At 38.3% G+C, this 12,672-nt stretch overlaps 1 protein-coding gene across 1 annotated transcript; it reads left to right on the plus strand.

The window, feature by feature from the left end:
- Nucleotides 1–570: 570 nt before the first annotated feature.
- On the plus strand, nucleotides 571–12,102 carry CLUL1 (clusterin like 1; the record flags this gene model as incomplete). The annotated part of the gene is made up of 7 exons (XM_080364322.1): nucleotides 571–673; nucleotides 1,967–2,115; nucleotides 4,636–4,803; nucleotides 6,675–7,119; nucleotides 8,409–8,546; nucleotides 10,621–10,835; nucleotides 11,935–12,102. 7 exons carry the CDS (start codon nucleotides 571–573, stop codon nucleotides 12,100–12,102), a joined length of 1,386 nt encoding a protein of 461 aa, XP_080220448.1.
- Nucleotides 12,103–12,672: the final 570 nt, after the last annotated feature.

Here is a 12,672-nt window from a genome sequence, read left to right on the forward strand (position 1 = left end):
ATATGTTTGTTTACAAAACTGATCGAATTGCCAATTTATTGGAACACCTATTATTGTGTCTGCTGTTTTAAGTACTACCCTGAATTACAATGAAAGGAATTGCATGTTTGGAGACAAGAAAGCGAAGAACGTTCTAGAAATCTCCCTTTTAAAATTTGGCAATAATGTTTAGCATGGATGCATTTATAATATGAACTAAGAACATAGTAGGAGATCAGTAGCTACTGTGTTTCACAAGGTAGAAAAGACAGACAGAACTGTATAATAAGCTTCCAGTTTTATGTATATATGTGTGTATATATATATACGTCCTGATTCTGTTACACCACTGTGCAAATTCAGTGGAATTAATTTAGTCTGAACAGATAATTGCAAATGAGGTCAGGCTTCTTACTCATGTGTTTTCATTAACAGTAGCATTAAGTGCATATTAAGGATCTCAGGAACCGCAGTTAATATCAAAACTAATAGGACTTGTATAATACTTAGTAAACATTACACCTAGGCATCTGAGCACCATGAAGATGCTTACATTTAACTGCACCATCCTGCTTCTTTAACAGAAAGAACATGAAGTCCTCTTGGTTATTTATAATGTACGTGCTATGGCTGAAGGGTCATCAGTGTGCACCGACAAGGCAGGAGGAAATGAATCTCCGGGAAAACCTGAAGTGTACGTATGTTTTTGCTCCCAGGGGTGTGCTAGAAGCCCCTCAGCCCAGGTCTCCAGTCTCCTGGTGCATTTTGACTTCCATACTCGCTGGCATCAAGAGGATTTGCTTTCATGTATGGAGCTTAGAAACCACCATATAGCTGACTACATGCAGCCACACACGCACAATGGAGAGATACGAACAACTGAGATGAGAAAGTAAAGGGATCGGCAGATAAGTATCCCCTTGCAAAAAAATTATTTACAGCTTTTTCATAAGTTCTTTGGTCCCTCATAGATCATTAGGATATAAAAAGAACCCAAAATTCAGTCCAACAGATTTTGAATTATTTTATTTGTTTAAATAATCTTTGAAAATGTTTATTCTACAAGTATATGCTTTGCTGGAAAAGATGGCTATTACAAATAATTGAAATTAAATAATTTAGAAAAAAATAGCTATTCTGCAGATACCTTTAAGCATGGTTTTATTTTGTGGACAGGAATCCCAAGAGAATTAGCCATGAAATATTCCTTTGTGTCAGTCTACATGAATAATATTGCTGTAAGAATAACAACAACAACAACAACAAAGTTTGGGGAGGGGAAGAAAGATGTAAAGGAAGAAATGACTGACTTGTGTTTTTGGCAGTCTCAGAGTGATGTGTTCTTTACTTTGTATAGTTCCAGTGATACTCAGGTTATTTCTGCAAAGGCAATAAACACAGATAAAGGATAGGTAATCATGAAGAGCTTCAAGGTACAATGTGTGGGCCAACCTGGGCTGTCATCAAAACACAAAATACCAAAACTATGGTCATTACTTCACAGGAAGCCTAGAGAATGTATTTTTAGGAAAGTGTGTTGAAGGCACCTGCAATCCTCATTTTCAAAACATAAAGGGAATTTGTCACAGCGTGGTTTCAGATCAAAGATAAATATATAGGTTACGTCATTAGGAAAAATATAAATAATCCTTGGAGATATCAAAAACTCAGGATGAGGTCCCAAGCAACCTGCTCTAGTTGACCCTGCTTTGAGAAGGAGGCTTGGACTCAACTATTCAGAGATTCAGTGATCAGAAGTAGGATAGCCAGGTATATACCTTGAATTCCACACAGTTGATCACTAGCAAAGGCTGTGGGCCAGATTCTTATCTGATGAAAATTATCTCAGTCTTCACTAGCCCAAGAATTTGACTGTACAACCGTAAGAAAAGATACAGCTGTTTCATTCTTCTTCGTCGTCAGTGCATGACAGTTTCTGCTAGTGTTAAAGTCTGATTAAGTCACTGTGTAATTTGACTTTTTCTAGTATTGTCTGAAGTTGGAGAGAAGTATGTAGATGAAGAAGTAAAGAAAGCTTTGATTGGTATTAAGCAGATGAAAGTTATGATGGAAAAAAATGAAGATAAGCACATAGATCTGATGAAGACCTTGAAGAAGAGCAGTGAAGAAAAACAGGTAATTGAAGTGCATCTGTTGTTCTTTTTTTTTGTCTGTGTTTTTGTTAAGTTGTTGATATTTTAAATCAAAGATGAGACAGATTGTACATGTATTTAGCCTTCCTCCTGGAAGTGGTATGGCATGCCATTGTGCTTAGCCCAATCAGTAACCCAGAAGGGATCCCTTGGTGTCTTCCCTTTTCTGGGAAGAATGTAAACCACATTGTATGTACACTCTGAGCAGCATATCCCTCTTTATGTGGTCACATAGCAAAGCCAGGACCAATAGGAAATTTTTGCTTCTGTTCCTTTCTCTCACTAGTGGAAGAAAACTCTCATGGAACCTCTATCCAGGTTTTCGCTGCCTGTTTCCTGGAAGCTGGAGCGGGCCCAACAGACATCCTTTCTTAGGCTATGAGTAACCTGGATGTTCACATTTCAGAAGAATTTAAAACATTAGTTTATATTTGCTGATTTCTTAAGAAAGAGCTAGCCTGCTGGCAGGGCCCTGGCAGACTAAGGCTTCACGCCTGCATGAAGCTTTCAGACTGCGCTGGAATAAGGAAGGGCACCGCCTGCCTCACTGGTGCCTCTTCCAGATTACGTGGTTCTTTAAAAAGCTAGAGGTGAAAAGTTTCCATATTTCCTTAGAAATACAGCTTTCTAACCAAGTGACATCTTGTTAATTTTTCCTTGTGGCTGAATGCCTAAGCTATTTCTAAAACGAAAATAAGAGAGAGAGCACTGGAGAAAATACAGCTGAGTTACCACAAGTTAGCAAGTTACCTTCTCTCAGCCGATTCTAGACGTAAGGTAAAACATGTCATCTGACACCACCTTCCTTGAGATTTGAGTTCTTACATTTTATTCTGCAATTGGGAGCCTCAGCACAGTCAAGCTGATGGTGACCATCATGTAGAAATAGAGAAGTTCTTTCTGCAGTAAAAGGAGACATTAAATGCTGTATGTAACTCAAACATTACTTTGGAGAGACAATTAGAGTCTTTTAACATCCAGAAGTCAGAGCTGCTGCAACAGCAATGTGTTGAATAAAGTATGGAACTTACTGCTCATTTCTCAAAATCTCCTGCTTCGCTGAATGCAGACCAAGGCAACTGCAAGGAGCTGTCTAAAGGTGTTTCATGCAGGAGGTCCAGCATCTCTGCCTCACATGTCTTTATACACCTCAGGATGCAAGATGTTTACCAGCTTGCTTTGCAAACTCCAGACCTTCAGAAAAATATCAAAGCCACAAATTATAATAGAGAAAGTACAGTGGATCAGGAGAATTTCCAGTGTCCTAGCACAATGCCTACACTCAGAGCCATGTGCTCAGATCATCCTGAGAAACAGAGATTACTGTATATTTTTTTAAAAATACAAAGATCCTAGCTATTGCTTTTGGTGAACTTGAAAGAAAATTCCTTCCTGGCCCAACATCTGGTAGTTAGTTAAAACTATTCATATCAGTAAGTCAAAAAGTACCTGACAGCTTTCTAACATCTTTAGGAACACGAGTACACTCCCATTCTTTACGCTGTTGTTAGTTCTTACTGGATGATTTCATTTACACAGAACTCACATCCACAGCAAGAGTTCATAAAATAGTGAATAAATATATAAGAAAGATCAGAAAATAATTAGGCTATGAATACCGCAGTTACTGTCTCTACTAAGCACATTCTACAGAAGCTTTCTGTGAGCCTTTTCCCTATTAAAACACTGCCAGAAAAAAATTAAAAGTGACCACTTAAAAAGGTTTCTGTCATACTTAGGAACAACCTGGAACATTGTTTGGAAACCTAAACTGTTAACATTTCTGGTACTTGCAGAAAGAAATTCATGATGTGCAATCTACCTGTCTTTCCACTGCCAAGCCTATTCTAAAATGCTGCTTCTGATCTGCTCAGCTCTGTGCTCTACCTGATGAAGAATGATGCAGTAAATAGAAGCAGCGTTGTAAAATGCATCTTATTTCCCTTCAGTATAAAAGGAATGCCTCACGCTTCCAGAAGAGCAGGCTTTTGATTAGTACAATTCCAGCCAGGGCGAATGCTATAGTTTTACATATTTCTGCATAAGAAAAAGAATTTATGTATGACAAGGACCTAGCCTCATGAAAGAACAGAGCAAAGCAACAAAAAGGCTATTTGTGGAACAGATGAATGCTGCAGATACAACATGGAGAAAAAATATCTGAGTTGAGCACATGACCCTGTGAGAGGTTGAATGCATCTTGCACAGAAAGACGTGTGATTTTTTTCATAACCTCAAAGATCCAGGTAGACTTTAGAGATCTGTCTGGTTTTGTAGGCTGTGCCCTCTGAGATAACGTCATCAGAAAACCCTATAGGAAAAAGTTTTTCAGTTTTCAGTTCCCTCCATATGTGACTGCAGCCAAGAAGATAACCTACCCTAATGGTTAGGAATTAGCAAAAAAATGAACCATAGATACTCAAAATGAGCAATCAACACTGGTATAAGCATTTCATATATTAATCTGAAAATTTCCCTCAGCTGAATCTTTTTTCTTACTTAGCAAGCCTTGCGACTTATGGATGAAGTAAAGGAAAGATTAGAAGAAGAAGAAAGACAATGTCAAGTATCCTTGAAAAATTCATGGGATGAATGTGAATCTTGTTTAGAAAGCAACTGTATGAGATTTTATACAACTTGCAAACGTGGTTTGTCAACATTTAGAAGAAAGGTAGGAAGAAATTTTGTATCTGGGAAATGCTCCTGAATTCACCTAACAGTGTTAGAAACAGCACATCTTATATTCTGAATATCAGCTCTGCCAGTTGTATCAGGTTACTAAAATTAATTTGATTTGGAGGGTGTGGAAATGTGCAGTTACATGACAGAGATTACATGCAGTTAGATTCATTGAACGCTGAGCCAAAATGAGTTGCACCCTGGTGTGACTCCATCAACATTGATTATTCTCCTGACTCCAGCGCAATCACTCCAGATACACAGTGTTTTCTCTCACAGTAAAATTTGCATTAAGATGTTCAATAACTGTTTGTGAAAAATACCACATAGATTCTTATGGTCCCTTTGAAAATAGGAGAGTTAAAAGTGTAGATATAGTCAGAAAAATTCCATGGGGAAAAAAAATCACCTACTTATGCAACATCATTCTTTCCCATGCTTATTTTGATTTATTCTTTAAGTAACAAAATAGCTTTAAAATGCTTAACTGTTTAACAGAGGAGACTGTCAGCAAAGGAGATTCCCTAATTCTACCAGAAAGAAAATATGCTTTCCTGGCTGGTACATTATTATTACAAGATTTAACAAAATTGTAATAATTTTTTTTTATTTGAGCATATTCTTTAAGTACAGCTTAACAACCAAAACTGCCCAATTACTGCTACTGAAATTCTAGCCAGATTACCTAGCTTTCACATCCCTAGGCACTGAAAAATATGGTAACTTAAAAATGAAACATGGTGTGTGTCAGAAGTTACAAGCTTTAGAGCAAAGGTGTTTAACATTTGTGCGTATTCTTAAAATTAGTCGGGTATAAATGTGGAAGATATTAAGACTATTGGCTTTTGAAGTTTGACTATTGGATATCTCAAGTGCACCTCTTGGACTTTGAGAAGTCTGTGGATGCAAGGTTGAAATAATGGCAGTAAAAGTTATATACTGCATTGACACTATCTCTAACCCTCTTGGTAACTTCCTCAGTGATCTATATGGTTTTTTTTTAAGCATTTGAGGTGAGAAACATGTTGTGACATGAATCTTTTTTAAAAAAAGGGGGCAAAGATGATAGCTGTGCTGGTGGCACAGAAGCAGCAGGGGCAGTACTGGCTTTGGCTGTCTCTGCAGTGCCATTCACAATGCATCTTTCTTCTGAGCTGTGCTATTGATTAGGTCAAGAAGCCGATCTGAATTTAAAAAAATATGTATATGTATGTGGATGTGTTCGGTGGAATGCTTCTTAAACCTTACCAGTTTTCTACGCCACAAAGTGTAGCTCCACAAAACACTGCATCTGCTCAGATGAAGGTAGAGCATTAACGCACAGAGCAGGGAACCAGTTGGTGAGGCCAGGGACTGGGAACTCGGCAAAGCAAAGCCAGCACTCGGTCTCTTCCACCATCAAACCATGGACGTGGAGCCACTGCTTCAGTGATTGCAATGGGTTTCAGTTCTCACAAGGACATAAGGACTTGGCCATTGGTGAAAGAGGGCAGGTCACAGAGAGAACAATTGCCTCCTGTTCCCTACACTGCACATAAGTACCACAGAAATGTTTCCTTGATAAAGTCCAGTTGTTGGAAGAAACCTAAACACCAATACTACCTTTGAGCCTCCACAGACTGAAGGCCCATTGGCAACACTTTTACTCCAGATCTCTTTTGGAGCTAATGATTTAGACTGGATGTACTTTCACTCTTTAGACTCTAGTGTCTTAAATTATTTTGGACAATATGCCATGATTGCAGTTACTAAGAGTGCATTGTTTCTACAGGTATTTGAAATAAAAAAATTAGAGCTACTTTCCTGAGAGATGAAAAACTGATAACTCATCAGGCAGCTGACTTATCTCTTTCTTATACACAGGTTGAAAATTTTTTGAGGAAAATACCTCCACTCATTTTTACTTTTCATGAGGATCAAGGAAAAGACATCCACTTTAACGAAAAGCCTCAGAAAGAGGATACCCAGCTAGTAAAAATGGAAGATTTATTTAGCCAACTGTTATCTGACATGGGCTCAATATTTGACAGAAGTTTCATTTTTTTCAAGCAGATGCAAAAAGAATTTGACCAGTCTTTTCAGGCTTATTTCATGTCTGATCTGGACTTGAATGAGTCTCCCAGCATGGCAGCTTTACCTGAGGACACCACCAGAAACAACAGCTCACAGAAAGGCTGGGGTATACCTGGCTTTTTACAGATAGTTTTTGATTTCAGTAAGACGGTGTTTGAAGGTGTCAGTGAGGTCATTACTGAAGTATTTGATGAATACAGAAATAATAGAAGAGATGTGCCGGAACAAACCAAAGGCAAGTGTTAGAAAATAAAAATCGACTGTGCTGTCAATGACATCAGCCCCCTTGGGATTGCTAAACTATGGTTAATGATCCAGTTTGCGGTATGTTAGTGTGAGATTTGGTACAAAAGTTCTAGAGGCTTTTTTTTGTTATACAGGCATGGGTCAAGGATAAGTTTACTGGTTAAATTAAAAGGTTAAAATCACCTAGAAATCTCAAAGAAATGTCACAGGGGGACTTAAAGGTCCTACACAGCCTGATTTTCATAGCAATCCTCAAAGCATTTTCAGTAGTTCCCCAGGAGCTTTTGAATTCATGACAGATGCAGGTTTTTATCAGGCTGGCTGACAGGTCTGATCTCAGCATTTGTCAGGATATGATTAGTATCATGTCATATTGACATGTCACCAATTCTAAAAAATTAGGGTAATTCTGTGAGATGTCAAGGCATATCCCTGCCCTTGCCCAATGACATTAAGCTCAAACAGACAGCTGCAAGGCCTGTTCCAGGCTTCTGCAGAAATGCAGGGTGCCAATCAAACACAAACCAGCAAATTGGTTTTCCAGTGATCAGAAAAATTCTAGCCATAATGGTGGTTTCAGGTGATAAATCTTAATGGAGGGAAAAAAACACGGTCAGCTTTCAAAATACAAATAAGTCCTATCCTTCCTATCTTACTAGTGCAAACAGAAAAATAAGCAAAATACAAACACACCCTGGTGCCTATCTCTAAGGACACTAAGCTCATGCCATTACTTTGATGGGCACATGCCATAACCATTATATGGTCATCAAGAAATACAAAGTTAAGTGATTCTACAACAGCATTTTAAAATTTTTCCTGTATCATGACCCATGTTACCCCAGAAATAAGCTTTGGTACTGTGCTCTCATCTAGCTGTACATGATTACAAAACACCTTGACTTTTAATGGTTAAAAAGACCTTGTCAGAACTCGCATGTTGTAGAAATAATGTGTCATAATATTAGCAATTATTTGGCTATTAGTGGGGAATATTCTACTATGCCTTTATAAGGGAATATAGTACAGTGGCATGAATTAATTGAAAGAAAATATAATTTGTATCTTCTTCTGACTTCTACTTTTCAATGTTTTATTTATTTATGTATTTATTTATTTGGGGGGTGGGGAGGGGCAGGAGAGAGCAGAGCAGGAGGAAGGGATTTATGCCAGATATTTTAGATTTAGAGCAAGAAATTATATTATAACACATAGAGCAGGTAACAAACTTATACTTATCAAGACTCTAAGTCTAAAAATACTGTGACTTCATTTTAGATCCTGAGCGAAGTGGCATGTTCTCAAAAATTGTGTCAGAGCACCGGAGGCCTCTTTGCAGGGAGCTTGAGGAGAACTCCTCTGGATGCCCACAGTTTCACGTGAGATGTCAGAAATGTCAAGACAACCTTTTGCGTGGTAAATAGCTATTTTCCAATTCTTTTCTGTATGCATCGATCACTGGTTTGTAGACTTCGAGGCTGTCATTTTCTACTGTGCTGTTTCCATACCTTTGGAATTAACATTCAGTCACTGAGATTTTATTGTAACTACAGATACAAACACTATTCCTCGTTCCAGACTTCAGTTACCTTTCCCCACTGTCTCCACAGAGTGTCAGTATAACTCAGTTGTTAACATACCGCTGGAGGTCCAAAGAGAAGTTCTACACTCTGTGACAAAAATACCTATATATTTTGTCAGAGTTGCTATCCAAAAGAGTAGCAAGAGGCCAGGCAGTAATCGGCCCTGCCTGGGTGCAGAAGTGTTGAGCAGAAAGCGAGAAGCTCAAGACTTGCTTCTCCTGCAGACAACCAGAGGTAACATCAGGTAGCATTCAGCTTCTCACCAGGAAAGCAAGTGCTGAAGAGCCTGTAATTATTCTTTCTTGAACCATGTCAGCAAACTGGGCTGGTGTGAAGGACAAAAAGGGGAGTGCCTGACAGTATGTAAGGGGATGGCAAAGCTCTGGCATGCACTCTCCACAGGCACCTGGAAAAAAATCACTGTGTCACCTAGAACTGCTCTCAGGACTTCTGCTACAGCATAATACATCTCTATTTCCAGAATTATTTAGGTATTAACAGCCACAGAATATGCTTAAACCCAAATGTCTTCAGAGTATCTCCAGCGTAGCAAGTATTAATGATTCAATTACACGTTTTGAAAGGAATATCGGACAACTTCCATCTCACTAAAAATATCTTTTTGTACCAGTTTGTATCTGTGGTTACTGTACTTTCATACTATCAGCCTAAGGGTGTCCTTTAACAGTCCTATTTAAAGAGAATAAATTGAATTTGTCCACGGTCGTCATGGTGTAATCCCAGCCAGCCACTAAGCACCACACAGCCACTCGCTCACCCCTCTCCATGCCCCCAACCCCAGTGGGAGAAAGGAGAGAATCAGAACAGTAAAAGTGATGAAACTCACTGTTTGAGATGAAAACAGTTTAATAAGTAAAGCAAAAGTGACACACGCAAGCAAAGCAACACAATGAATTAATTCCCCACTTCCCACTGGCAGGTGGGTGTTCGGCCATCTCCAGAAAAGCTGGGCTCCATCACATATAACAGTGACTTGAGAAGACAAACGCCATCACTGTAAACAGCCCTCCCTTCCTTCTTCTTCCCCCATCTTTACATGCTGAGCATGACATCATATGGTGTGGAATATCCCCTTGGTCAGTTGGGGTCCCAGCTGTGTCCCCTCCCAACTTCTTGTGCATCCCCAGCCTGCTCAGTGGTGGGCTGGGGTGAGAAGCAGAAAAGTGTGAGCACTGCTGAGCAATAATGAAAACATCCCTGTATTATCAACACTATTTCAGTACAAATCCAGAACATAGCCCCACACTACCTACTGTGGAGAAAATTAACTCTAGCCTAGCCAAAACCAGCACCACGGTAATTTTTGTATAGGAATAATATAATATTCTGGTTTCAAGTCCCTATTTTAGTAAAGAAAAAACCAGCAATCTTTGGTTCTGAATTCATGGCAGGTGATACTAGTCACAGGTTAATGTCTAGATATTGTTAGATAAATATTAGGCCTTAACACTGAACAGGTATCCTAACATACATTACAGGCTTTCTTGCAATAACCTACATATTCAGGATGGATTGATAACACAATATGATAGTAAGATAATAAGGAGATCAAGAAGTTGCTGTATGCAAAAACTACCAGTTCTTATTTAGCATAACAGAAAATCTACTGCCATTATGTATTATATAAACCTTAAAGTACTTGGCAGGTCACTGTACTATCACATATACAATAATTAATCCATTTAGTCATTTTGGGCCTAAACTAAATCTACCAAAATAAGTCAGCAAGAATTACCGGTGGGCTTTTTTAGCATTATTTAAACACCAACCCAAAACATGCCCCCTCATTAGACTTTTTTACAGTTTTCCATACTTTAGATAGAAAAGATGAAGTATGAGACATATTCTTTTCCTATAAGCTTCATGCTGGCTGTCTTTTCTAACAGATTGCCCAAACGTTCCCGAACTTCATATAAAGTTTGATGAAGCCTTTAAGCTGGTTAACCTCTCGGGGGAGCAGTATGAGCAGATTCTCCAGGTGGTTCAGCGTCACACAGAAGACACTTCCTACTTGTTGAACAAAATGAAAGAAAGATTTGGGTGGGTGTCTGAGTTATCCAATATGACCATCGGACCAGAAAACATTTTCAATATAGTTAAGGTAAGGGTTATCTACTGAAGGGAACTATTGCACAGTGCTGTCTTCAACCTACGCTTTGCTCATACTTATGCTCTTGGGGATTGCAGATGTTTGTACATGTGTAATGTTTGGGTTTTACAACACGAAGTTCCTACTCATCTTGATTTTATATAGGCTTGTTAATCTGTCAATGAGATGGAACTCCAGAGATTAGAAACTATTTTCCTCTAAATCCTTTTACTCTGATGGATGGTTGACAGGCTAACCTGAGTCACTGACTGATAAGAGTAAATTGTCACTGGCAGCTTTGACTGGCCTCAGATTCCCTTCCCAGATAAATTTCACTGTACCAGTCAGTAACACACCCTTATTAGATCACTGAATATACAGCTATATGTCTATGTCTGTACCTATATATCCTAGAAGGTAAATGTTATGCAGGTTATTGCAGTGGAAGCTGCATATCTTTAATGGCATCTGTCAATATTACAATAAGTACATAATAATGAACTGTATTTCACACACAATAAGATATCCAAGGTAAATTCAATCTATTTTCCTGGGCAAGGGACAAATCCTGTTCTCCCTTCCAATTCAGAAATACAAGGTACCATTATTACTACAAAAATTTATGCAAAATGATTGTGCAATCTACCAAAAAAACACAAAATCAGGAGCAAGGGGACAGGCAATATTTAAGAACCCTTTCCCAACTGAGTCTGCCCTTAGTTCTACAGAACTACATCTAGCTTAGAAAAACACACAGGAATGAATAACTTCAATCTCACAACCTATATCTCAGAATTAGAGGGACGACTCACACAGAAGTTTTCATTAGGAGATCAGAAGCTCTTTATAGATATAAATATTAACATGCAGTTCTTTAATATGGTCTTGCAGTGCCATGTCAGCTCTTCCCACCACCTACAATAAACTTTGGCATAAACTCAGACACCCACTACTTTTTTCAGAATAAAGTAATTCAAAGAAAGGTGCCAAGTTTAAAATATTTTTCTATTTATTTTTTCCTTGTTAAAGGTATTAGGCACAGTAGGTATAAACAAAACTGAAAGTACGCAGTAGTTTGCAGTGTCTGAAGTACTGATTTGTTCTCTTCTAGGTGTTACCTGGGGATCCCTCTGGTAAAAATGAAACCATGGTAGATGTGAATATTCTGACTTCACCTACTTTCACCATTAAAGTTCCTCCCAACTTAGACCCAAACAGTGCTGAATTCATTGAATACATAGCTGGGAAAGCACTGCAACTATATAAGCAGAATTTTTAAGTAGTAAGTTCATTCTTTGTCCTTTCATAGAGAATGCAATTTTTTATAAGAGGTATTTACATTGCAATAAACTTTAGTTGGAAGAGGATTCTGTCATGGTATATTCAAGACTGTCTCTTCAGAAATGACACATTGATTGAGAGACAAACACAAGCATTATGGAAAACAAAAACAAAGGCTCAATGTTCTGCCTTGTGAAACACAGATATGATGATATTAAAAGACTTATTTAACTGTGAAACCCTCAATCTTTAAATAACGTCTGGGATGAGGTAATGTGATGATAAATGTTCCTTCAGAAAAGAATTGCCTCACAACCACAGTGGCATCAAAAACCACGTCTTTGTGTTCATTAATCAAGAATGAACCAGAATTACCACTATACAATATTTTGTTTATTTTAGGTGGTGTTTAAGAGGATACTCCTTATTACTTTTTACAATAAAGCAGTACAAAGGTAGAATCAGCAGCAGGACTTGAAAGAACTGTCTTACCATAACATTTTCCCATTAGCAGCTCTCTGCTCACATGAAGTGTCAACAGAGCCTGCAGTTTGATGTGCACAAAAAG

The sequence above is a fragment of the Nesoenas mayeri genome (genome assembly GCF_963082525.1).
Source record: "Nesoenas mayeri genome assembly, chromosome: 2".
NCBI classification, from domain to species: Eukaryota; Metazoa; Chordata; class Aves; order Columbiformes; family Columbidae; genus Nesoenas; species Nesoenas mayeri.